The sequence below is a fragment of the Delphinus delphis genome, chromosome 3 (genome assembly GCF_949987515.2).
Source record: "Delphinus delphis chromosome 3, mDelDel1.2, whole genome shotgun sequence".
Classification (NCBI taxonomy): Eukaryota; Metazoa; Chordata; class Mammalia; order Artiodactyla; family Delphinidae; genus Delphinus; species Delphinus delphis.
The window spans coordinates 143,726,053-143,753,946 of NC_082685.1; the positions used below are offsets into that span (position 1 = coordinate 143,726,053).

A 27,894-nucleotide genomic window follows, 5' to 3' on the forward strand; every position below is an offset into this window, starting at 1 on the left:
CCAGCTGTTCAGTCACGGGTTTCATGGTGGGGATGTTTGGTGTCGGTGGGTGGGAGGGAGTGCTGGGATGGAGGTGGGGAACCAGAGAATGGGAGGAGCACAGCGGGAGTGCCTTCGCCCACAGAGCCCCTAGAATCAGTAACAAGCTTTTCAAAAGATACATTTTATTTTCATAAAATATTATTTTATTTCCCCAAAGAGTGAAGGTGGTGTGATGGTGGCAATGAAAGGGGACAGGGTGATGGGATAGGCATGGAGAAAACATCTCCTGACAATGCTCTTCTGTCTCTGGGAATTTCTGCAAAAAGAAGGGGGCGCCTTACGAAGTGAGTCTGCAGCCAATTTGGCAAGCGATCCACCAGCTGTGGTTTCCGGAACAACAGTGTGGTCACAATTGATACGTGCGTTGTTAATAATCACTACCTCCGTGGTCTTGCCTGTTCCTAGACATAGGGGGAGGGGTGGTGACAGGAAGCCGTGCTGGCTCTTCCATCTCAATTTAGTCTTGCAGGTGAAATTGAGAGTTCGGTAAGAGGTGCATGGCTAAGCAATCCCAAATCCAGGGAATGTGCGGGCAAATGCCTGGGCAGATGGTGGGCGGCTTTGTATGCTCCTTCTTGGATCTGCCCTAGTTCACCACCTCCAGGTTTCTTCAAAGCTCAGCCTTGTCTGTCTCACGCATAGCTCTCTTCTACCCTTCCGTGTCTAGCATAGATGGGAGATGCAGGCAACAAGAAGACGGGCTGCAGAGAGGGTGGTACCTCTGATCTTGGTCTAGCCGTGCACTCCTAGTCTCCCGGGAGGTCGAATGCCTGGCAGCCCAGGATTTGCAGAAGGATAGCTGGAGAACCGTGGCCACTGACTGCCTTCCTTCTTCAGATTATTGTTTCTTTTCGTCCACGTGGTTGGAGCGTCCAGTTGTGCTGGATGGGACCACCTCAAGGCTGCTGTGCACGGCTGGGCAGTTTGTGTACTGTGAAAATGCGACCAGCTGAGAGGAGAGTGAGGGTGAGCTCTGTTAGCCCTGAACTAGATCTGCCGTGGCCTGCCATGGTGCCCTATCAGGCTGCAGGAAGGGGTGTCTCCCAGCCGGTGCCTGGTGCCGTATGAGCTAGTGGTGGCCGTGGCTCAGGGTGCATTTGAAGCTGTGAAACGTGGGGCTTGGCAGCAGCCTCTGCCCTTGCTACACCGACCAGCCCTCTGACTTGCTTGGAGTGAGCCCCTCTGGGAAACCCAGCCGTGGAAAACTGATAGACCGTGGGCCACACGCAAGGCCCACGAACGTAATCGTCTGGCTCACACAGAGTTGACCCACACAACGTTTTAAACTATTTGAACTAACTGTCAATATTTACAATTGAAGAGATTCTGCATGACGATCAGAATCTCTGGCTTCCCACGGCCCTGCCAGGTCATATTGGGTCGCAGCCGATTACTGTGTGACAGTCCTCGACATGCCCTGCGGCCTCTCCAGCACTGACGATGAGTGCTAATTGCTGTTTATCATAGTACCTGTGCTCTGTTCTCTGATAGTAGAATAAAGAGAAGGGAAGTCTATCCTGTGCTGTCTTTGAAAAGTGGGAAAATTAAAGATAGACTAAGAAGCCATTACAAAGATATCCCGACCTGCTATGTATTTTTTAAACACCTGCCAAGTCCTTCTAGCGCGGCTCCTCTGAAGGCGAGGGCTTAGCTTGGGAGGTGTGTTCTGAGGCCTCATCTGTCCCTCTGCCCTCAAGTGTTTTTGTCAGGACAGAGGGTTTAGACCCTTCCTGCTGAACTGGGGGGCTAGGTCACATGCGGTCTGGTTGAAGGTCAGAGAGAGAGATACCGTGATCAGACATATGGAATCTGAAGGGAGGGAGACGAAGGACAGAGAAATTGAGAACACAGACATACCACAAAAAATACCTGACATACCACAGAAAAGTCAGGTATGTAAGTCAGTGGCACCAGATTGCATAAGGCAAGGCCCCTGGTGGCAAATTTCTATTGGTAGGGAGGCATTGCTCAAAGGGCAGAGGGCTGAATCCTTAGCTGAGGGAACTATTGGGAATTTTACACACGTGGTTATACCTTGGGATGCCTCTACCTGACGCCCACATGACAGAGAAGCAGCGTGGTCCAAGGGTCAAGGGCAAAGATCCTGGAAACAGATTGCTTCCCCCACAGGTAGGAATCCTAATCTCTTACTAGCTGTGCAAGTTAGGTGAGCTCCTTACCCCTTCACGCCTTAGCTTCCTCTGCTTTATGAGGATAGGTATATACCTACATTCTAAGGTTGCCTATAGATGAGAATTCAATGAGTTAATTCTTAGAAAGTGCTTAGAAGAGTGGCTGGCACTTGTCAAATACCCAAGAAGTATTTATTACTACCAACTTGCTATCTCTCCCGCCTCCCCTAGGAAAATGCAATATTTAGAAACATGGTTATCAGCTTGGAGGAAGTTGTACTCTGAAAGAAATAAAAGCAGCATATTTTTAGAGTTACTCCATTCAGAAAGAAGTTGTAAAGTTCTCCTGGAGCATGAGAAGCTAAGAGATGTCTTCCATCCAGGGCACTCTTCCTGCAGACAGTTTTGCAAGGAGCATGGTGGCAAAGGCTCTCCTTGATTTATAGGAGCTTTACTGTGAAAGGGGCTCGAAAGGCGGTGACATTGGTGGGAGAAGGCTCAGCCCTCGCCCTTGGGAGTCCATGGCGCAGTCTGCCCTATGCAGAACACAAGGATGTTGTGGTTTCAGCCTGGTTTGTGGGGCGCATAACAAGGTGAGGCTGCTTCAGACAGCGCTCAGTGTCGCTGTCTCCCTGCGGTTAGCCGTGAAGTGAGCAAAGACACAACAGTGTTTGTTTGGAGCTCAAGTGCTCGGAGTGCTGCTTTGAGCCCTGTGAGGCCCTTGTGGGGCTTTGAACTGTGGCCACAAGACGCTAGTGGCATCTCTTTCCAGATTTGTTTTGACACACGCTTGAAAACAACATTTCCCTCTGTCCTTCTGCTAAGAATCTGACAGTGAATGTGCTGGTAGATTTGTTTAGCCCTGCCTCAACAGAATCTTTGATGATGCCTTGAGTAACAGAGGATGCTCTAAGTCTGTATCAGAGAACATGGCAGAGAAAACTTTGGAGGTGGAAGGAGCTATCCAACAGGCAACGTAAATTTCTTACTAAGTCAAACGTGCCAGCTAAGTACAACAGGAGACAGAATAAGTTGCAAAAGGTGTTGGAAGCAGAGTTAGGGAACCTTTTATTTAGAGAAAAAAAAGGTAGGAGCAAGGGAGGAGCCTGAGAGAGCCCAGACGGCAGGGGTTGCTGCACTGACCTGTTCAGAGTTAGACTAGGCTCACAGTGCTAAAAGGAGGTGATTATAATAGGATTCTTAGTTCTCATTAGCTTCATGAGTCATTCAGCCTCTAGCAGATGTTCCCTGATGTCACTCAGCCTCCCTCCTCCAGAGCTGCAGGGGGCCATCTGGGGAGGAGGAAAGTGACCCTCCTTACACAGACACAGACACACACACACAGACACAGACACACACACACACACACAAATAATATTGAAAAGATTAAATCGGTTCTCTCCACAGATCTAGAATAAGGGACATATAAGGTTGTAGGAACATCTTTACTGTAAAAAGGTACTCTACACCTGCTAGAATTTCTGTAAAAAGGAGACATTCCTCTTCACTCATTAATCCATTTCGTATTTATTGAGTATCTAGTAAGTACCAGAAACCATGCTGAGGGAAGTTGTATCAAGTTGAGTGTGAAAAAGATGATAGGCATAGAAAGAGAGAATCAGATTCTAAATAACATCCTAAGAGATGCGGAATCTATTTGATAACAAGGAAGCAGAGGGAAGGTTTTTAAACAAAAATGTGATGTGCTTAAGTAAAGATTCAGAAAGATTATTTTGTGAACAGTGTAGAGGCTGGATTGGGGTAGAACGATGGAGGCTTTGGGAGAAGATACAGAAAGTAGGGGGGTCAAATGAGGACCATTGCAAGAGTCTAGAAGAAGGATTTTGAGGGATTTTGAAATAGGGTGGTGAGTGGGCGCTGAAAGGAAAAGAAAGATGTGAGAGATATTTGTAAGAAGTGATCAGTAAGATAGGGTGTGAAGGCGGGAAAAGGATGAAGAGACAAGGATACAGCCCCATTTCTGAGAATAGGAGTCCAGGAGAACCACAGGTGCTGCCATTAGTATAGCATGGGAGGTTGGGAGGAGAAGCTCTCCCAGGAGAACTTCAGAGGTGGGCTGGGCCATATAGTCATCCAGCCAAATGGTTCGTCCACTGTCTGTATCTCCTCTATTCCTATTTAATCCTCCCTTAGACAGCCCCAGGCTGGCCTGCACAGCTAAGTGGCTGGAGTGTGGTAATGGACGCCATGGGTAGGAATTCTAATGCAAGGAAATAGGGGGTGCTCACACAGTGGGATGAGCCTGCTCAAAGAGCTTTAAAGAAAGGAGAAATGCACACACGATGAAGAGGGCGCTGAAAGGGCTCTTTGGAGAGATCGAAGTTGGGGTTGCAGAGCTGAGGAGCTGACTCAGTAGAGGTAAAACTACAGTCGGAGGAGGACAAAAGGGTAAAGTCCTAGGTTCCCTTCATGGTACCGCATGGTACCCTGCATCTGTCAGAATAATCCTGGCAACAGGGAGCTTGTCGCTTCTCATGGTCAGCTGGAATCTGCCACGCTGCAACATGCACCACTAGAGTTGGTTCATCCCTGGGGACCACAGAGAAGCTACTTCATCTGGACAGCTTTTCAAATAGTTGGAGATGGTTCCTTTGCCCCTTACATTGGAAGTTTCTCTACTTAAGGCTAAGACTATGGGGTTTTGAGTTTCCTCCCTTGTGAATATATATATATATATATATATATATATATATATATATATATATATATATATCAGTTCCTCTGCATACATAAACTGTGCATATATTCAAGTGTGTGGCCAGGAACTGCACACAGAATTGCCAGTGAGGTCTAACCAGCACCGATCAGAGGAAAATCAGCATCTCCCTTCCTACAAATGTTGCTCTGAGGACACTGGACCCTTCAGGGGACACAACACACAGCAAATTAGATTCAATTCACTTTGACCAAAACCCTTCTGTTTTTATTTTTAAACATCGCTAAGTCATACTTCTTCCATCCTGGGCTTATGCAATTGGTTATTTGTACTTCAAGTTGAGCAAACTAGGTAAGAGGATGGCTTTGGGTGTTCATATTGGGTTCCTAGTCTATGTCTATAATTTACCAGCTGTGTGACTTTGGGCAAGTTGCATAATCTCTCTACTTGTCATTTTCATTATGTGTAAATGGCCATCTTAAGAGTACTTACTTCACAGAGTTATGAGACTAAATGAGATAATGCCTCAGCACTCAGCACAGTGCCTGACTCATAGTAGACCTTCAATAATATTAACTATTATTACCTATTATTACCTATTGTTAATATCCTAACCTTGTTATTGAGTCCTCTTTTTCTTTTTTTTTCTTTTTTTTTTTTTTGTGGCACACGGGCCTCTCACTGTTGTGGCCTCTCCCGTTGCAGAGCACAGGCTCCGGACGCGCAGGCTCAGCGGCCATGGCTCATGGGCCCAGCCGCTCCGCGGCATGTGGGATCTTCCCGGACCGGGATACGAACCCGTGTCCCCTGCATTGACAGGTGGACTCTCAACCACTGCGCCACCAGGGAAGCCCTCTTTTTCTTATTAAGCATAATTTAATTCAAATTTCTTCCAACATTGTACCAACCACAATTATAATTCACATGAATTCTATCTCTCTCTTTGAATTTCTTTGTTGAAGTTTTGTAAATCACAGAAGTAAGAGAGACATAGTCAGTATTTCCTATAGCTAACAGCCCATTAAGGGAGAGGGAAAATAAATAACTCATGTCATGAATCTTCTGTGTTTGAGAACCTCACTCTACTGGTTACAAATTCACTTGTCATTCAGTCCATATTTGTTTACCTTGTTCCCAAGGATAGCGTGAAGATATCATGAATAACCCTGTAAAATGTCACATTGCTGTCCAGAGGAGAGCAACCAGGATAAGATTCAGATTCATCTCATAGAAGCGAGAGCTGGAGAACATAGTCATATTTAGTGCCGAAAAGAGGGGAGATGGTGCACATAGTGGGAGATTATGAAGAGGGTGACAATTTGGTGTGTGGGTTGGATGAGGGTGGAGAGAAGGTGGACATGGATGACGTGAACGTCCACTGAGGCCAATGGTGTGTTGGCAGCAAATGATTCTGGAAGTAGCTATTTCAAGCAGCCCATGGTGATACCTCCTTGACCTATGATTTAGAAGAAACAGTGGCCCCCTTTCGGGGTTTTCTCATGAATTAGTCTAAAATATGTCTTTGTTAAAGAGGAAGAAATGGATCTTTGAAATAAGTGGACATTGACAGCCAGGCAAGAAGGAGGAGGAGACCTATTCATGGGAAGAAAGAGAAGAAAAATTCACGGTAAAGTAGTGAACGTCCCCAGCTTCACTGCTCTCTCATTCATCTTAGGCGTGCCGGAACCCTAACCCTTTGCCTGTTGCGTTAACGGACATTTTGTTTCCTTGACCATCTTTACCCAGGTAATCCCTTCATTGAGACATCACTGGTGATATATTTATTTTAGAAGAAAATAGCATCAGCTTCCCTTTCTTTTCATAGGAAATACTATATTATTTTTTGACAGTTTTAAAATGAGTTCTGGGTGATCCCCGAATCTTATAATCTAACATACACCAAAAGTGCAATGATGTACATCAGACCATTGCCTGGTAGAAAGGTTGGCTCAGCTGTTAATCATGTGACATGATGGCCTCTTGAAGGTTGGCTTTTCGAGATTGGTATCTGGGTTGAATGTACAGAGTCCTGAAAGGGATAGCCTCCTCTGGGAGATTTAAAATCAGATTAACTCTTTTGTTTTAAATTAGATGAGGACTTGCAGGGGAGCATAGATGCCGCCACAGGAGATGGCAGACAGTTCGAGACTCCAGGAGTTTCCCAGGAGGGAGTGAGAGCCTTCCTGTCCCAGGGCTCTGAGACCAGGACAGCTATGCCACTATGTAAGTAGACAATACACATGTACTAGATGGTAGAATTGGGTTATAAATTTTCTTTTAACACCATGACAATAGAATACAAAAACATATTTGAAAGATGAATTTAATAGGGTTATATGTAAATACCTGTACTTTAATATTTTTAAAAAGTGGCCTCTGTTAAGACAGGTGGAAATGTGGTTGAACTAAAGCACATGAAACAAAGGCTTAGAAGCTTTAGTTATTTGTAAGTTTAATATAAGTCATCAGTTTCTTTTGGTTACCTCAGACTCCTCAAAATCCGCAGGTGTGGGTCCATGTGTGTGTGTGTGTGTGTGTGTGTGTGTGTGTGTGTGTGCCCACACACAATGGCTTTGACATCCCGGTCTGCATTAAGAGAGGTATCTTGATGGTGTATCCAGAGTCCGAGATCAGAGACTTCAGATCCATCTCACAAAAACTGTAGCCGGAGGACATGGTGATGTGCAGGGCAAAAGCAGCCTCAGAATGACCTGAAGGTGGTTGGGCGTTCACTAGAATTATAAGACTTGGAAGGTTTTTGGGGAGAGGAGCTTACAGTACGTTCTTTCTTCTTCTGGCAGAATCCCATGCAGTCTCTGCTTTCAGTGTGAAGTTCCACCCTTGCCCGCTCCAGAACCTGCAGTGCGAGAGCTCCATTTACATCTCTAGGTCATGTTCCACCACCAGGTCTGCTCCATCCTGCTGATGACTGGAGACTGACATCGTGGCAAATACCCACCAGGGAGACCTTTGTGTGGGTTGCTCTCCTATAGTTCAGATGAGATAATGGGCCTCAGGAGGGAAATTCTGCAATTTCCTTCGTTAACTACACTGTGCAAGAACATTATTACAGCAAGAAATTACAAGGAAATATAAGGCATCATTACAGAGCCATTGTGTCCGCTTTTAATTTTTTTCTAGTGCAATGTAATGTTGCCTTGTCGTCTTCAATCCTTAATAAAATGTCGGTTGGTTGGCTGCCTGTGTCCTTATCATGATGTCTTATTTATTTGAATCCTATTTTCAGATGTTCCTCAGCTCCCTTCTCTAGAATAACTAGAACTACAAGTGAATCAGCTAGCTGAAACTGTGAAATCTCTGGCTGGGTTTCTTCTTCACCTCCTAAGCTTCTGCATCACCATCCTCCATCATCTTGAGGACAAGGGTTCTGGGAATGGAACCCACAAGAAGCAGATTTAGGCAATGTGTCACTCTCAAGAAATAGAATATAGGGCTTCCCTGGTGGCGCAGTGGTTGAGAGTCTGCCTGCCGATGCAGGGGACACGGGTTCGTGCCCCGGTCCGGGAGGATCCCACGTGCCGCGGAGTGGCTGGGACCGTGAGCCATGGTTGCTGAGCCTGCGCGTCCGGAGCCTGTACTCCGCAGCGGGAGAGGCCACAACAGTGAGAGGCCAGCGTACCGCAAAAAAAAAAAAAAAAAAAAAAGAGAATATCATTCTCACTGACAGTTGAAATTGTCTTCGGAGGGCTCATTTTTTCAGTGATCAATCCAAATGTGATACCTCTACACGTTTTGCACAAATGTATTATAATGCAACTTAAAGCTGGCTATGATTTTTTAGTCTTAGGTTCAGGAGTATAGCAATAAGGAAAATACACAAAATCCCTTACTTCATGGAACTTACAACCTAGTGGAGTGACAGACAAACAAAAGAGTGAACATGCATTTGTCGGATGTTGATAAGTGCAATGGAAAAAAAAATTAAAGTGGGCATGAGAGGTATGGGGATGGTGGGTTATTTCTATGTTGCATTATGTGTTGAGGGAAGGCCTTGCTGACAAAGTGTCATTTGAACAGAGGCCTGAAGGAAGTCAGGGGGCAAGCCGTGCAGATATTTGGGACCAGGCAGAGAGAAAAGCAAGTGCAAAGGCCCTGAGGCAGGCATGTGTCTGTTGTGTTCCAGGGTCAACAAGGTACAATTGTTGCTTAAGCAGAGCGGGCTCGGGGAAAATATCGGGAAATGAGATCAGACAGGCAGCGAGGGGTAAACTCAAGGTAAGGACTTGGACCAGACTCTACATGAGATGGGACTCCACTAGAGGGTTGGAGCAGCGGGGTGACGTGAAGGCTCCCTCTCTTTGGCTTGGGTATGTTGAGTTTGTGATGATGATAAGCCATTCCTGTGGTAATCAAGTGGACAGTAAGAGAGAAGTTTGGATTTTGGGGGAAGATGGGAATAGAAACTTCACTTTGGCCCAATAAAGTAACGGAAATGGACGACTCCTCCAGGAATTGACTGTGGACAGAGAAGGCTGAGTGCTGGGGCCCTCCAACTCTTAGAGGCTGAGTAGAAGAGGAGGGTCCAGCAAAAATCCACAGAAGGAGCAGCCAGTGAGGAGACCCAGAGGGGGTTTCACAGAGGCCCAGCCACTGAAAATACATCAGTGCTCACTTAAAAATGCAACGAAAACAACAAAAACAAAATCACTTTCTTCAGGTAAGTATCACTGAATTTGAGTCACTAATTTATACAAGTGCTATAATTGTACCTCTATCTATACAAGAAACATATTCTATTAATAAAGAATTATGAATAGATAATAGGATCGTGACTATACCAGCAGCTGGTAACGCAGCCTTCTCCTAAGCTAGTGAGATACACCTTGGAATCTTATGGAGCGAGAACGACAAACTGTATGCAGCCATGCTGCCCTGACGTGGAGCTTTGGGGGAATTTTCACTGTATCTGCCTAATGTAGATACTTCTCACAGGGACTGTTCATGACTTAATGTGTATGTTTATATTTGAACATATTGTTCTGGTGCCTTTTGTTTTCGGAATCACTTCAAAATGCACTCCTTCTTACTTCGGATTTTTGCTTGGAAATTTAAAGTTTATTACAGAATATTCTCCAAGTTGAGGAAGACTCCCTTTTCCGTGCCCCTCATAGCCTGGTAGGGGTCATTTCTACACTTATGATGATAATGTATACAACAAACACCACGTTTACACTTGATGTCTGGAAGATTCATTGCCGCTCTCTTGTCTTCATTTCTTTTCCTCTGTGAGTCTGGAAGGAGACCTCTCTTCATCACTTCCTTGTACATGCTCACTCCTTTGGAGAATTATTTTAACATCCTAAGAGAAGAGATTCAAAGAGAAGTCACAAATATTAGTAAATGAGTTAGAATGAATGATCACCTAATATGTGGCAGTGATTAAACAGTAAGTTGTTTTTATTTTTTCCTTTGAGAAAATTGTTCTCTATTTAGCTTGAATCCTGCCTTGCAACTTACTAGTTGTGCCCTTGGAAAGACAGCAAAGATCTTGGAGATTCCATTTCCTCATCTAATAATATCTAATAACAGAGGTGTCATATCAGATTAAATAACATTTGTAAAGGCAGAGTTTGTCAATAATGGGAAAGGCAAAACATTATTTCCCTATCAATCAGTAACAAACAGTATCCACCTTCTATTAAAGGAAAAGTCTAATGCCAAGTTAATCATGTCTACAGATTTGTAGAATTTTAGAACAGCAGATTATTTTGAGGGTGGGGGGACTATCTCATTTCAGTTTTTTTTTTTTTAACATTAGAGATTGAATGATCTGTTTTTTCCCACTTAAAATACCCAGCTATGTTACATTTTAAATCATAGATGTTTGTAAAATAAATTTAAGACATTATCACAAGGTAGAAGGGGTACAAACACATGTGAAAAATGTAGAATTATATTTATGCAGTTTCTAATTTTTTTTTTTTTAGGCAAGTGCTTTAAGAATATGTTTCTTTTCTTCAGCGCTGAGTTCCAAAGGTTTCTATTTTTGTTTAATTAATTAATTAATTTATTTTTGGCTGTGCCGGGTCCCTGCTGCTTTGAGCGGGCCCTCTCCAAAGAGCAGACACTGAATTCAGGAGTTGAAATGCCAGCTTTTTAGTTCATCCATGTACAATTTTGCACGGCTCAGAAATATTTCCTGTGAACTGCAACCACCAGCAGACCAGCAGTAATAATTATAGTAATAATAATTACTATGTACTGAGTGCTTTCTATCTACCAAGCACGGAGCTATGCACTTTATATGGATTAAGTCATTTCTTCCATACAAGGACCTTGTGAGGTATGGTTGATAATTAACCCTATTTTACAGGTGGGGAAACCAAGGCACTACGAGGTCACTTGACCAAGGTCACACAGTTCGTAAGTGTGAACCCAGTCAGCATGGTCCCTGACTCTGCTCTCCTAACCACAAAGCCAGGCCACCCACCAGAAGGAGCAAAAAATACAACGTATCAAAATAATTACGCACACTCGCTTTTTTTTCCACATGTATTTAAAATGCGTGTTGCTTCCAAACATGAACCTTGTAAACACAGAGCTGTTAGGCGACAACCTTCACTTCCCACTGTTTATAGCAGCAAACAACATTTTAACCTGAAAAACCACACTCTAGTTTTTGCTCTACTTATCTTGAAAGATCTTCAAATAACATCACTGTGGTTAAAGTTCATTTTAAAAATGTGATCTATTTACTTGTACATGGATATCTGGAGCAAAAAAATGATGACAGGATGAGAGTGTTGGTAACTGAGTCTTCAGAGATTTTTTTTTTTCTTTTCCTTTCTTTCTTTTCTTTATTTGCTTAGTGAAAATGAGAATAGAGCACCTTACTGGAAAGGGAACCTCTTTCCTTTTTGAACATCACAGTTAGGCTTTTCAGATCCAAGGCTCAGCTCTCCTTGGGTCACAATCAGATGAAAGCGCCCGGATTAGATGATAGCGGGTGGTCCATCGCCCTCTCATGAGATTCCAGGGTGGAGCGACAGGGAGGAGATGCAAAGGACCAGGATGGGGAGGGTTGAAGAAGCTGACTCAGTAGAAGCACCTTGGCAATGAAGGAATGAACCATCGGACAGAGAGACAGACAGACTGATGAACTCTTTTTCTACTGTTAGAGTATCAGGTGATACCTGAGCTATGAGGCTGGTTCATGGGAGGTCAGATACCCTCCATTTGGGGGGCTCTCAGCCGGAGGAGTCTGCGCACCAGAGAGGATTTGGGGAATGTGCAGAGGTCATTTTGGTCATCAATGCATCAAGGTGCTCCTGGAATATAGTGGGCTGCAGCCCAGAATATCAGGCATCCTGCCACAACGGAGTCGGTCCTGTGCTGCTCAAAAATGTCAGGAGTGCTTCAGCTGGGGTGCAAGTTGATAAAACTCCTTTCAAAATGAGGGAAATATGCAAACTAACAAGAGCCCTGTGGACTTCAGCTTTCCCTGGGCGTCAGAACACATCTTCAAGGGACTTGCCTTCGAAGGCAGTCAGTCATCTGTTGGTGGGTTTCTTTTTTCAGGAAAGTGCCAATAGAATCTTCTCTGCAAGTCAATCATATCAAGTCATTCTAAAGTCTCCAGAAGTAAGAATGTTCCCCAAATCGTCCTGACTTTGTAGGGAGTTCTCCCATTATAGGAGGAAATAAGCGTGGCATCGTTTTAGGGTCCTAATTGTTCTTGGTAATGTAAGATAAACCCTATTACATATAATTCTAAGGATTTGAAAATTATTTTACTGGCTTAAAATAGGAGGGCCGTTCCCTGAAATGTGGAACAGAATGTGTAGGATGAAATGCAGTCTCAAGTGATGGGCTTCTGGAACACATCTCACACAGAATGACGGTTGCCCAGGGGAAGGCAAAAGTAGGGAGACACCCACAGCTGGCAGACTGCCGCCCATCCTTTCTGTGACACCCACCCACCCACTTCTCTCCACCCTTTGTCTAGCTCTGATGTGCTCTGTTCCCACTAATTCCAGGGTCATACTGACTCATCCCCTCATCCTAAGTGGGGAAGAAAGCTGGTCTTTATTAACGCAAGTATGGAGTATAAGATGCCGAAAAGGGACCTGTGACATATCAGTCTCAATGTGAAGAGTAAATGCTAGTGGGATGTATGAGTACAATGACTTAGAACATTGCCAACCACATTTCCAAATATTTCGGGCCTGTTTAAATAAAGAGACATAAATAATTTAAAAAAGAGGTCTGTTAAATGTAGAGACATAATGATATGATATGCTTAAGAGGCAAAGAAACACTTAGGGATGAAGAAATTCACATCACAGCATGCCCCTGCTCAGAAGCCCTGCCATTCTCCATCGCTTTTCAGATTGAAACTATATTTCCCCACGTGATGCCTGGGTTCTTTGCGATCTGGCCTGATCTTACTAATTCAACGGGATCACTCCAAGCCCTTCACAGCCTGCTGTCTGCTCTTCAACCAGTGGGGTTCCACTCCTCCACGCTGCCCGGCTTCCACGCCTTCCCCCGGGCCTCTCTTTCCACCCAGGATGTGGTCTCCTCTCCACCCCTACAGCAAAATCCACATAGACCTTCTCTCCCCACCCTCTCAATTTTCTTAAACTCCAGCCATCTTTGAAGACTCAGTTTCTAGCACAAAAAGTCCTATGTTTTGAATTCCTGTAATTTTGCACTTGGGTGTGGTTTACCTTCTATCATTCTGTTATTGATTTAATTCCTGTGAGTACACATTCTGTTGCAGACAGAAGTGGAATTTGCCTGGGAACAGCAACTGAGTTTGGTACTCATGTTGCTGTCTCCCATGGAAACTTATTTTACTAGCCTCAGTGGTAAGTGCTCAGTATTGAATAGATATCCTAACAGCCATCGTTTCTGTAGTACTTGCCATGTGTCAGATACTGTGCCCCGTGCTTTAGAGGCACCATCTCCTTTAATCCTTTCCACAACCCTTTGAATTAGGAATGGGTGTTATCCCCTTTTAACAGGTGAGAAAGCCCGGGTCAAGAGAAAGTTAAGGTCAGGTATCTAGTGAGTGGTGGATCCGAGATTCAGTCCCATGACTTTATGATTCCAGAAACTATGTTCTTAAATGCTGTCATCATACTTCACTACTGAAAGTGCTTAGTGTCTGCCAGCTGGTTAGAAATCAATTTCAATTATTGCCAACAGAAGTAATAAAATGTAAAAAGGATCATCAATTGAGAACAAATAAATGGAGGTACAAAGATATTTAAGTCTGGATAGACTGATTTCCGGGCATAGCAGGTTATCACTGAGGGGTCAGGAGAAACGCCTCTTAGATCACTTGCATCTTATCAAAGTGAAAGCGTTTTTATCTTAAACTCAGCAAACTCTTCGTAGTCCAATAAACAACTAACAGGAGGCAAATAGGAAGACTTCACGCTGTTAAGTGTGTGAGGCTTGTGAGAGGGTTGTAGCAACCTGCCACACTCTGAAAGGGGGTCACCCCCTGCTTTCTGTAGCCCTTACTGTTGGGGACCCGGGACCTGCCCGGTGGGTGCACATTCAGCACGTGTGTTTGAGATGTGCGTGGTTAAGGTAGCTCTGAGACACAGCTCTTCCTCTCTTCCTTCCTTTGTTCTGCTGACTTGGTCCGGTCTCTTTAGGTTTTGTCCTCAGTTTTCCCATCTTGAACAGTTTCTCTGAGGGAACCCTCACACATTCCTTCATAAGCACTGTCACTGCATGAGCTACAGAGACAATGTGTACCATGATTAGAGTACGGTGAACAAATCAGCACTTGGTTGGGGATCATGGTCCCCTTAGTTCTCTTCGGCAGGGGGACTCTATTTTCCATACTCTTCAATCATAAGCCAGGGCCATTCGATGGCTGGAATAATGCAGAACATGAATACGGCCACCCACCCAACTTTAACAGCCACCTACCTCCAGCCTTCTGTGGTAGACCCAAGTCCTTAGAGTCCCAATGGGGCAGCTCCATGGTACTATCCCTAGTACTGGTGGTCCTATCTGTAGTACTAATAGTATTATCCATACACTGATAGTCCTATCACGGTACCGAGGTACTGATAGTCACCTCTACTCTGTCTGAACTTGCTGCCATTTGGGTATTGAGGGCTGGCCTTTCTGGCCTGACACCATTACCAGTTTAGCTTCCTCAGACCCTGTTCCAGCCTAGTTCAGCTTCTTCCTTCCTTCTGCTCCTCCACATTTGTGATATCCCACCAAGCCCTGAACCTGAACTCAACCAAATTAAGACTGTATCAGGACCTTGGGGTAATACTCACAGGGATTTTATAGTCTGGATAACTTGAAATCAGATCTTGAATAAAAGGATGCTTCAGAAGAAGAGCAACTTCAATTGGCTCCAGATTCTTGGAACCTAGGTCCTGAAATACTTTTATGAAGTTCTTAAAAGGAAAAAATAAAGAAAGTTGATTAACTTTACAATCCTGATGATGTTAAAAGTTTTGTTTTTGAAAGGAATCATCATAATTTCTATATGATGATACATTTGGGGAGAAATTCTACGAACATAGGCTCAAAATTGAGGGAAACATTTCTTGGGTACAGGTTGCCCCTTTTATGAAATAATCTAACCAACCTCTGAATACATGTTCTCTGTCTCTTGGTGGCTGGCAAATCTGTTAGCGTCCTGAGCTTCGTTTGCTCCTCGGAACACTCTGAGTAGTGTTTCCATGGAAATCATTTCCGTGTTCGCATTTTCAGAGATTTCTTCTGCCTTTTCCTCCCCTTCCTCTTGTAATTCCCTTTCTTCACTTATAAAATTGTCCTCAAGTTCAGGATATTCCTCAATGGGTCTCATATCAGTAAAGGAGGAGGTCTGTGCAATTCAATGAAGAGAACATGAAGTCTTTCCAGGAATAGAGATCTTTAGAAAACACCAGTTTGGTGCCGCACTTTTTATGCCCTGGGATGATAGTGCCTACTGCAAACTAGCTAAACAAATCTAGAGATAGAATATGCTGGCTGTGCTGGAAATCATGTTGAAATCCCAGACCAGTTCTGCTGGTAGTTGACAAAGGCCTCAGTGTAGGGGCGTTTTACTCACCTCCATACAGGCTTCTGCTCACTACCCTGCCAGATACACCGCATTCCTCAGTGAAAGGACAGTGGAATGAATTTGTGTAACCACTGTTTTACACATGAAGCTAGATTTCTGAACAGGATTTGCTTTGGAAATTGCCTGCAGTCGAGAGGCTGTGGGCAAGTTAATTTCTCAAGCTTGACAGATTCTAAGAAGCTTTGGGAATGTTTGTTTGGACACTGGAGGTTAAACCCGACTAAACATCCAGAAGGGAAAATAGAAAACAAATTGAATACGGACAGATTGGGATTCTTATTGCTGTTCATTGACACTTGGCCAAGAGCCATGAACTCAGACACCGGCATTCTGAGCATGGGAAAGTAAATTGTTCCTGATGTAATTTCTTACGTATCAAAAGCCTGAAAAATATGCCTACACTTTGATGCCATAATTATTGATCTAGGAATTGATTCTAAAGAACTATTCATGTACACAAAGACTTTTGTATAGGGATGTTCATTCCATGTTACTTACAGCACAAATAGAAAACCTATGGCTCCAAAAATGGGGAATGGTGACATCAGTGATAGAGTTGGTCTGTGGCAGAATACTATGCTGCTGTGAACATTTTGGTTTAGAAGGATACTGAGTGACATGAGAAAACGCTCATGGGATGAGTGCAGAAAGGAAACAGAACACAAATAATAAATATACCAGGATCCTCATTTTCTTATATAGCTATACTTAGAAATGAAAAAAAGAGAAACAGATACATTAAAGAATTGAAAGTAGTTACCTCTGATTGGTCAAACAGCTGATTTCTTTTTCACTTTGTTTTGTATTTTTCAAATTCTTTACAGTAGATTTGTACTTACTGTATTTACTGTTATAAATGTATGTGTGTGTTTCTGATGATGAGGTAATAGATATTCAACAATTTGCCATAGGAAAATGGGCATTTTCAGAATGTTGACTGGTCCAGTGTCAGAGAACACCTGAGGGCTGATTCTCCTTTATTCCGATGAAGGAAAAATGCTAATTTAGGCTTAAAATCAGAGCAGGGTGCCAATACCTGTAAACGTTCAATTCAGTAGAAGCATTAAGTGCATAGATCGCGCAAGTTCTTTCCAAAGAGCCACGTAAGTCCCATGTGTAAAAGGATTATAACACAGCACAGAATTAAGCCTCTGGTTGTCATAAGCCCCTCTGAGGGATTTGCAGGGGCTGATGATAGTGCAGTAGAGACAGGTTGTATTTGCTCTAGCTCTGTGTGGTCACCTTGCTTTAGTTGGGTTTCCATATCTTTTGGTAAATTGGGAATTTAATCTAATCTTGGAGGGTGGGGGGAGAATGCTCTAGCAGGTGAAGTTTTTGGAATTAAGTACAAATATCTATCATCTGCCTATCTATCATCTATCTATCTATGTATCTATTTATCATCTACCTATTATCTATCTATCTATCTATCTATTTGTTCATCCAGCCTCTTATCCATTTTAAACAGTTGAAATACTACTCGGCAGAAATGTGAAACTAGCTTTTTTTGTCTCCATCTGAGAAGCCTGGGAATCATCACACTGGCTACCCGTCAATAATCCCCCCGGGGCGACAGAATATTTGGTGTACTGAAATGAACATAGTCGAGATGTAGAACATCTTGCTGAATGACTGAAGGATGAATGAATTTCTATTCAGAGGGCAGCACAGGTGCTACGTGGAGAAGACAGAGACAGAACCTGTGGGTGAGCACATGACTAGCTGGGCTAGATAAGCAGGCAATACCAAAATTGAACAGAGAAGGAACCTGCTCTCTCTGCACTAGTTCCATAACTACAGAGGGTCCAACTTCTCAAAGACTTGCTATAATCATCATGGGATAAATAGATTTTTTATTTTAGTCAAAAGATAACAGTTTAAACATTTGAGTGAAGAATCCTTAACTTGTTGTATCTGAGGATGCTTTATAAATGTTTGCTATTTTTACTCTCTAGGGGGCTGGAACAGAATAGACTTAGTGGTTCAGTGAGAGGGGAGGGAGAAGAGGGAGGCCAAGATCAGGACCAAAGGAGCCAGTTCAGCATCCTGGCCGGACTGCAGTGTGTGCGCGAGAGGGGGCTCCCAACAGACGCTCTGAAAGACCACGACTGTGAATGTGGGTGGATGAACAAAACCAGGGATGCTGGTTTGGAGAAAAGCCAGGGCTTCTGAATGAGCAATAATTAGTGGCATCAAAACTCTGTGTGAGTCACATTATCTTCCAAGCAGCGGGGCAGATTGTGGCGCTAGCAAGCACTATGTCACACTCTCAGAGACGGCCCTCGAGGACTCCCAGCAAACGTGCCCCTGGAGTGGTGCCTGACCGTGCATTTCTGCCATTCAGTCTGTTTAGTCCCACATCTCAGAAGGCAGAACAGAAGATCAGTCCTTAGGACTAATGTGAGCAAAGCATCAATGAGCAGAATGGGATGCACATTTAAGTTTTTTGAAACCCAAGGCCTCAAACCATCTCTGTCAAGATGCTTTAACAAGACTCTCAAAATGTGGGAGGTTCAAGCTCATAATTTATTAACGTCCAATATCACAACCCCAACCTCCACAGGTCAGGGTGAACCATTTTCTCAAATATCAACTTATCTGAAGCTTCACGATGACTAGTGCCTGCTCCCGAGTGCTTTGCTCTTGAGCTTCTTTTAAATTACCCAGAAAGCCGTGGGTTTTAACAGGAGGTCTGTGCCACGGTGAATAAAACAGTGTGAGTAGCAGATATAGACTCAGAAAGAATGAAGTATCAGGGAGATTTCCAGTTGTTTTTTGGAAGGTAAAAGCCGAGATCCCACTAAATGTCTTGGGAGTGAACATAGATCTATTGGAGGTGTTATTTCTGAGCAGGCTCATTTTGCCTTCCTGGGATAAAGTTGCCCAGGGAACTAGAATACAGTTGGAAAGGGCACAGAAAGGGGGCGGCATAATTGGAGGCAGGATGGCGAGGGCTATAGGAGTAGGCAAGAATGAGGAAGGTGGGTGGATCCTGTATTTCAAAAGCTCCTATGGTTCACTCCCAGCCAGGAGTAGTCCTGTGTGTGTGGTGTGTGACAGACCTGTGCCCCATCCCTGCCCAACCATGGTTTCATCTCTGTTGTGCAGTGGTCATGGGGCAGTTCCTGCGCAGTGTCCTTGGGCTTTAAAAGAGCTCTTGAGAGAAGTACTCCAGGGGAGTTGCTTCCTGGATGGGCACGAGCTCCCGGTGAATGACCCACCGGGTCAGGGACAGAAGGGATGCAGTGCCTTCCTGTGCTAGCTGGCTTGGCTGCTACCCACCCAGAGAGCTGTCTGTTGCTATGGCAACCATTGTAGCACATACTTCCTTTTCCTGGTCTTTCTGGCTAGGTGCGGCCTCCTGACCCTGCTGTTGCCTCTGCCTCTGGAATGTCTGCTCTCCTCCTCTCTACCTGGGAGACGGGAGTCCCTCCCTTCCTTCTCTCTTCATCTCTTTCTCCCCTTCTTTCCCTGCCATGTTCACAAACACTAATCGAGTATTTGCTGTGTGCATTACTGAGCACTTGCTACTTTGGAGGACATAAAGATGGGTAACAAGTCATCCCCAACGCAAGGTAGGAAGAACAGCAGTAGGATTCAATAGATAAACCACCCCCTGCCTGAATGACTAGTTCTCCTTACTTCCCTCCTTTGCCCCCTACAGTCTGTCCTGTATGGGGGTACATTTTAAATCAAACGACGCTGCTCCAGTGACTTCTCATCTCATCTCTTGACACAGTCAAAGCCAGCGCCCCTCCAGGGCCCCTCGGAGCCCTCTCCCCCTCACTAGCCTTGCCTGCTACTCTCCTCCAGCTCAATCCTCCCCAACTACGCTGGCTGACTTGCGGTTCCTTAGGGTCCACCGGGCATGACCCACTTGAGAGATTTTGCACTTACTGCTGTCTTCACTTAAAATGCGCTTCCGCCAGGGGTCTATCTGCAAGGCCCTCTCCCTCACCAGTCTGGGCCTCTGCTTCCATGTCTTTTCACAGAGAGACCTTCTGTGACCATTCTATTTAACACGGCAACTCCCACCCAGACTCCTATATTTTTCCCTCTATTCTTTATTCCCCATGGTGTCTATCACCATTTGCCGTAGTCTTTATTTTACTTGCTTTATCCCCAGAGGTGCTGGATGAATGTTTGCTGAGTAAATGCACAGGTGCATGTGATGGTGCTCAGCCTTGCCGGAGAGGATCTGGATGTAAATGGGGCCCAGTTGCGGGAATGCCCCGTGGGTCAGGGGAAGCTTCATGAATGATCTCGTCTTGGGTACTGGGGAGCCCTCGAACCTTTCCAGATGAGCTGACGCGTACTCCAGGTGGAGGGGATAGCAAGAGCAAAGGTACGGAGGTGGCAAAGAAGGTTTAGACCCCTCTTTTGATCTGTAAAGCCCCATGTTAATCTGTCCTTTATTCTGTGTTCCCTCCATGTGTGGGCCATCATTCTCCCATTCTTTCCTGTATGGATAAGGGCAATTAGATGGAATCCCTTTAGTGGAGCAAATTTGGCTTCTTCTATATCCTTTGCAGATCACAGGGCTACACAGAGGGTAGGACTTACAAAGCTAATTAATGAAGTGATTGATTGCTCCACTCAGTGAAAGGTTTACTGAGCTCTGTAGCAGTAATTCAGATTCAGGAAGGCAGGTTAGGGGATGCAGAGCAAGACAGATGGCCCTGCCCACAGGGTGCCCAGAGTCCAGAAAGGAAGCTGACCCTGTAGAAGTAGTTATCTATGAGGATTATGGTGAAGGGGGGTGCACAGCACGCTATGGGAACACAGGGCAGGGTTGCCTGCCACCATTCCAGGTCAGGGAAGGTCTCCCTGAGGACAGGTTGAGACCTCCAGACAGGTTATGATCCATGCCAGTGTTGGGTGAAGGAGACCCAATCTGTAGAGAGATGTAGGCAGACCACATCTAACTCGTCATTTCTTTGGGAAAATGTAAATGGTCTTCCTATGTTCTAAGAAGACAGCATTCTTGAGTGGAAATAACAATAACTCCTTCCTGAACTTTCTGTCACTGTGTCAGTGTTAATGCTGAGTCTAAAGTACATCGAGGTGAAGAGCCTTGAGTTGTCAGCTTCCTAGGCGGCACTCTGGCCTCGCCCTGCCCCTGATGGAAGGGGTAGGACATCCTCCGGGTCATCTGCTCAGGGCTGAAATATAGGGCTGCCTGTAAAAGAGTCTATGTCTTCTGGGGTGTGAAAGCTGTCATAGGAACGTCCCATTTTTTTCTCAGACAACCCATTATACTCTGTTTTGACAAACATGTATGAAAGGAAAAGAAGTGCAGCTAGGACACCCGAGGAGTCTGAACTGTGCAGCATCCCTCTCCCCTCTGGGTCCACAAAGAAGAGCAGAAAAAATCATTCCATCGTGAGGGCCACTGCTCTGTCCCAAAAGGTCAGGTGAAGAGTAAAAAGTCATGCCAATGGACACCTAATAAGTGTATTAGTCATTTCCCTGTTCTGAGGCTTTTCTACCTCCTCCAAAACAGGGAATGTCAACCCTTTAGAAATCGACAGGGGGATGTGAGGTTTTATTGAGCATTAAGCTTTTCTGTCACTGGATGCAGGTGACACAAAGTGCCTGTGGAATTCAGGTGGCCAGGTTTGGGCCTGAAATACTATCAAGTGTCATATGCATGTGGGATGTGTCTGAGGCCTGAACTTGTTTTACATAGAATTTCCACAGAGTGTGACAAATAGTCTGGGTTGATACCCAGTTCTTTCATTTCTCAGGATCAGCACTTCATGCAAAGTAAAGGCTGCCCTTTACAGAGCAAACTTCGGTTTCACCAAAGAAACTTTGAGCAAATTTGGATTTAACTACCAAAACATTTTTTAGATAGTGGGTCCCTGGTTCTTAACCCAATTGAGTAAGGAGTTATCGAAGACCTAGTAAAGCATCGTGTGAGGAACGTGGGAAAATACAGAGATTGATAAAAGCCAGTCTTTGTTCTTAGAAGTTTAGGATCTTTTGGAATCCCCTCCAGACCCCAACGCTAGTCCATTTCTGGACCACAATTACCTTTTCTGCACCAAGAGGAGGCATTTCAATTGGCTGGAAGACGTGAGTCCCAGTGGCCACACTGAGGGCCCTGTAGACCCCTTCCACACTGTCCGGATGGCAAGCAAAATAAAGCAGCATCTGTGTGTAGTCAAGCTGAGGTGGATCCTTCTCACAGTCAGCAAATAATCTAAAGAAAAACTGTCACACAAAAGAATTTCAGCCACAGGTCAAATGCATACACTTTGGTAGACAGTAGATGGACAGGCAATGAAGAATCCCTCCCAAAGTTTTGGAATACGGTCACTTTCTGAGGACTAAATTACTATAATTAACATGTAATGAATGGTATGAACTGAAGAGTATGCTAAGTAAAAAAACATAAAAAGTAGGGCTAGAAACATTCTGATGTTAAAGAAAATTGTATGCTAATCAATGGTACCAACATACTTAGGAATGAATGTGCTAATTAAGGTGGCAGGGATGACATGTTAAGTAGGAAAAGGGAGCAAGGACCCCTCTGTCCATCCTCAGCTCCATCCTGACAAACTGGGCCCTGACTCCCAACCATGAAGCTTCTGGTACATCTCACTCCCTGGGGAGTAGGGAGAAGGCAGGGAACAATGCCCAAAGCCACTGGGACTTGAGTCATTAGACTCTTTAAACTGGCCCACGTTGCACTGAACTCCCCAGACTATTGACTGTAATGTGACTTCTTCCAGTGTAGACTCCCATGCGGAAAGACTGTGCTTATCACTGAGTATCAGCTTGTTTGGCAAGTCTCTCCCGCATCCTGAATGACTGAGCTGACGCTCAGATCTAGATGCAGTGTCTCATGCATTTGACAGCGTGAGGAGTTAGTGCTCCGGGACCTAATATCCTCTGGGGCCCCGCAAATCCTAGGCCAAGCTCTGGGACACAGAGGTCACACTTAAGCAACTATGTGGCCCTGTTTGGGGAGGTGACTGGCTCTTCTCAAACATTTGCATGCAGTGACCTGGAGAATCTTTTTTTTTTTTTTTTTTAATAAGTATGTCTGTTTATAAAGTCATGGAACTGATTTTTTTAACATCTTAATTGTAGTATAATTGCTTTATATTGTTTAGTTTCTGCTGTATAACAAAGTAAATCAGCTATACGTATACATATATTCCCATATCTCCTCCCTCTTCTGTCTCCCTCCTACCCTCCCTATCTCACCCCTCTAGGTGGTCACAAAGCACCGAGCTGATCTCCCTGTGCTATGCAGCTGCTTCCCACTAGCCATCCATCTTACATTTGGTAGTGTATATATGTCCATGCTACTCTTGCACTTCTTCCCAGCTTACACTTCCCCCTCCCCATGTCCTCAAGTCCATTCTCTATGTCTGCGTATTTATTCCTGTCCTGCCCCTAGGTTCGTCAGAACCATTTTCTTTTTTTTTTTTTAATTCCATACATATGTGTTAGCATACGGTATATGTTCTTCTCTCAATTTCGTTTCTTTTTATGGCTGAGTAATATTCCATTGTATATATGTGCCATGTCTTCTTTATCCATTCATTTGTCAATGGACACTTAGGTTGCATCCATGTCCTGGTTATTGTAAATAGAGGTGAAATGAACATTGTGGTACATGTCTCTTTATTATTATTATTATTATTTATTTTTTTTTTGCAGTACGCGGGCCTCTCACCGTTGTGGCCTCTCCCGTTGTGGAGCACAGGCTCCGGATGCGCAGGCTCAGCGGCCATGGCTCACGGGCCCAGCCGCTCCGCGGCATGTGGGATCTTCCAGGACCAGGGCAGAAACCCGTGTCCCCTGCATCGGCAGGCAGACTCTCAACCACTGAGCCACCAGGGAAGCCCCCGTGTCTCTTTTTAAATTATGGTTCTCAAGGTATATGCCTAGTAGTTCTATTTTTAGTTTCTTAAGGAACATTCATACTGTTCTCCATACTGGCTGTATCAATTTACAGTCCCACAAAGAGTGCAAGTGGGTTCCCTTTTCTCTACACCCTCTCCAGCATTTATTGTTTATAGATTTTTTTGATGATGGCCATTCTGACCAGTGTGAGGTGATACCTCATTGTAGTTTTGATTTGCATTCCTCTAATGATTAATGATGTTGAGCATCCTGTCATGTGTTTGTTGGCAATCTGTATATCTTCTTTGGAGAAATGTCTATTTAGGTCTTCTGCCCATTTTTGGAATGAATGCTCTATGTTTTGATATTGAGCTGCTTGTATATTTTGGATATTAATCCTTTGTCAGTTGCTTCATTTGCAAATATTTTCTCCCATTCTGAAGGTTGTCTTTTTCTCTTGTTTATGTTTTCCTTTGCTGTGCAAAAGATTTTAAGTTTCATTAGGTCCCATTTGTTTATTTTTGTTTTTATTTCCATTTCTCTAGGAGGTGGGTCAAAAAAGATCTTACTGTGATTTATGTCAAAGAGTGTTCTTCCTATGTTTCCCTCTATGAGTTTTATAGTGTCCAGTCTTACATTTAGTTCTTTAATCCATTTTGAGTTTATTTTTGTGTATGGTGTTAGGGAGTGTTCTAATTTCATTCTTTTACATGTAGCTGTACAGTTTTCCCAGCACCACTTATTGAAGAGGCTGTCTTTTCTCCATTGTATATTCTTGCCTCCTTTATCAAAGATAAGGTGACCGGGCTTCCCTGGTGGTGCAGTGGTTGAGAGTCCACCTGCTGATGCAGGGACACAGGTTCGTGCCCTGGTCCAGGAGGAGCCCACATGCTGCGAAGCGGCTAGGCCTGTGAGCCATGGCTGCTGAGTCTGTGCATCCGGAGCCTGTGCTCCGCAACAGGAGAGGCCACAACAGTGAGAGGCCATGTACCGCAAAAAAAAAAAAAGATAAGATGACCATATGTGTGTGGGTTTATCTCTAGGCTTTCTATCCTGTTCCATTGATCTATATTTCTGTTTTTGTTCCAGTACCATACTGTCTTGATTAATGTAGCTTTGTAGTATAGTCTGAAGTCAGGGAACCTGATTCCTCCACCTCCGTTTTTCTTTCTCAAGATTGCTTTCACTATTTGGGGTCTTTTTTGTTTCCATACATATTGTGAAATTTTTTGTTCTAGTTCTGTGAAAAGTGACATTGGTAGTTTGATAGGGATTGCATTTGAATCTGTAGATTGCTTTAGTCATTTTCACAGTGTTGAATCTTCCAATCCAAGAACATGGTATATCTCTCCATCTGTATCATCTTGAATTGCTTTCATCAGTGTCTTATAGTTTTCTGCATACAGGTTTCTTGTCTCCTTAGGTAGGTTTATCCCTAGGTATTTTATTCTTTTTGTTGCAGTGGTAAATGGGAGTGTTTCCTTAATTTCTCTTTCAGATTTTTCATCATTAGTGTATAGGAATGCAAGAGATTTCTGTGCATTAATTTTGTATCCTGCTACTTTACCAAATGCATTGATTAACTCTAGTAGTTTTCTGGTAGTATCTTTAGGATTCTCTATGTATAGTATTATGTCATCTGCAAACAGTGACAGCTTTACTTCTTCTTTTCCAATTTGGATTCCTTTTATTTCTTTTTCTTCTCTGATTGCTGTGGCTAAAACTTCCAAAACTATGTTGAATAATAGTGGTGAGAGTGGGCAATCTTGTCTTTTCCTGATCTAAGTGGAATGGTTTCAGTTTTTCACCATTGAGAATGATGCTGGCTGTGGGTTTGTCATATATGGTCTTTATTATGTTGAGGTAAGTTCCCTCTATGCCTACTTTCTGGAGGGTTTTTATCATATATGGGTGTTGAATTTTGTCAAAAGCTTTATCTGAATCTATTGAGATGATCATATGGTTTTTCTCCTTCACTTTGTTAATATGGTTTATCACATTGATTGGTTTGTTTATATTGAAGAATCCTTGCGTTCCTGAGATAAACCCCAGTTGATCATCATGTATGATCCTTTTAATGTGCTGTTGGATTCTGTTTGCTAGTATTTTTTTGAGGATTTTTGCATCTCTGTTCATCAGTGATATTGACCTATAGTTTTCTTTTTTTGTGACATCTTTTGTCTGGTTTTGGTGTCAGGGTGATGGTGGCCTTGTAGAATGAGTTTGGGAGTGTTCCTCCCTGTGCTATATTTTGGAAGAGTTAGAGAAGGATAGGTGTTAGCTCTTCTCTAAATGTTTGATAGAATTTGCCTGGGAAGCTGTCTGGTCCTGGGCTTTTGTTTGTTGGAAGATTTTTAATTTCAGTGCCTGTGATTGTTCTGTTTATATTTTCTATTTCTTCCTGATTCAGTATCCAAAGGTTGTGCTTTTCTAAGTATTTTTCCATTTCTTCCAGGTTGTCCATTTTACTGATATAGAGTTGCTTGTAGTAGTCTCTTAGGATGCTTTGTGTTTCTGCAGTGTCTGTTGTAACTTCTCCTTTTTCATTTCTAATTTTATGATTTGAGTACACTCCCTCTTTTCCTTGATGAGTTTGCTAATGGTTTATCAATTTTGTTTATCTTCTGAAAGAACCAGTGTTTAGTTTTATTGATCTTTGCTATTGTTTCCTTCATTTTTTTTCCATTTATTTCTGATCTGATCTTTATGATTTCTTTCCTTTTTCTAACTTTGTGGTTCTTTTGTTCTTCTTTCTCTAATTGCTTTAGGTGTAAGGTTAGGTTGTTTATTTGAGATTTCTCTTGTTTCTTGAGGTAGGATTGTATTGCTATAAACTTCCCTCTTAGAACTGCTTTTGCTGCATCACATAGGTTTTGGGTCATCATGTTTTCATTGTCATTTGTTTCTAGGTATTTTTTTTATTTCCTCTTTGATTTCTTCAGTGATCTCTTGGTTATTTAGTAGTGTATTGTTTAGCCTCCATGTGTTTGTATTTTTTACAGTTTTTTTCCTGTAATTGATATCTAGTCTCATAGCGTTGTGGTCGGAAAAGATACTTGATACAATTTCAATTTTCTTAAATTTACCAAGGCTTGATTTGTGACCCAGGATATGACCTATCCTGGAGAATGTTCCATGAGCACTTGAGAAGAAAGTGTATTCTGTTGTTTTTGGATGGAATGTCCTATAAATATCATTTAAGTCCATCTTGTTTAATGTGTCATTTAAAGCTTGTGTTTCCTTATTTATTTTCATTTTGGATGATTTGTCTATTGGTGAAAGTGGGGTGTTAAAGTCTCCTACTATGATTGTGTTACTGTCGATTTCCCCTTTTATGGCTGTTAGCATTTGCCTTATGTATTGCGGTGCTCCTATGTTGGGTGCATCAATATTTACAACTGTTATATCTTCTTTGATTAATCCTTTGATCATTATGTAGTATCCTTCTTTGTCTCTTGTAATAGTCTTTATTTTAAAGTTTATCTTGTCTGATATGAGAATTGCTACTCCAGCTTTCTTTTGATTTCCATTTGCATGCTATATCTTTTTCCCTCCCCTCACTTTAAGTCTGTATGTGTCCCTAGGTCTGAAGTGGGTCTCTTGTAGACTGAATATATACAGGTCTTGTTTTTGTATCCATTCAGCCAGTCTATGTTTTTTGGTGGCAGCATTTAATCCATTTACATTTAAGGTAATTATTGATATGTACATTGCTATTACCATTTTCTTAATTGTTTTGGGTTTGTTATTGTAGGTCTTTTCCTTCTCTTGTGTCTCCTGCCTAGAGAAGTTCCTTTAGCATTTCTTGTAAAGCTGGTTTGGTGGTGCTGAATTCTCTTAGCTTTTGCTTGTCTGTAAAGGTTTTAATTTCTCTGTCAAATCTGAATGAGATCCTTGCTGGGTAGAGTAATATTGGTTGTAGGTTTTTCCCTTTCATCACTTTAAATATGTCCTGCCACTCCCTTCTGTCTTGCAGAGTTTCTGCTGAAAGATCAGCTGTTAACCTTATGGGGATTCCCCTGTACGTTATTTGTTGCTTTCCCTTGCTGCTTTTAATATTTTTTCTTTGTATTTAATTTTTGATAGTTTGATTAATATGTATCTTGGTGTGTTTC

At 43.3% G+C, this 27,894-nt stretch overlaps 1 protein-coding gene across 1 annotated transcript in view; it reads right to left on the reverse strand.

Moving 5' to 3' along the window:
* Positions 1-10,081: 10,081 nt before the first annotated feature.
* SPEF2 (sperm flagellar 2) overlaps positions 10,082-27,894 on the reverse strand; it is a 171,720-nt gene continuing 153,907 nt past the window's right edge. Inside the window, exons 33-36 of the mRNA XM_060007077.1 lie at positions 21,956-22,135; positions 15,440-15,679; positions 15,123-15,245; positions 10,082-10,171 (exon numbers count right to left, since the gene is read on the reverse strand). Of these exons, the coding sequence (XP_059863060.1) occupies positions 10,082-10,171; positions 15,123-15,245; positions 15,440-15,679; positions 21,956-22,135 (633 nt within the window). The remainder of the gene's footprint in view (positions 10,172-15,122; positions 15,246-15,439; positions 15,680-21,955; positions 22,136-27,894) is intronic.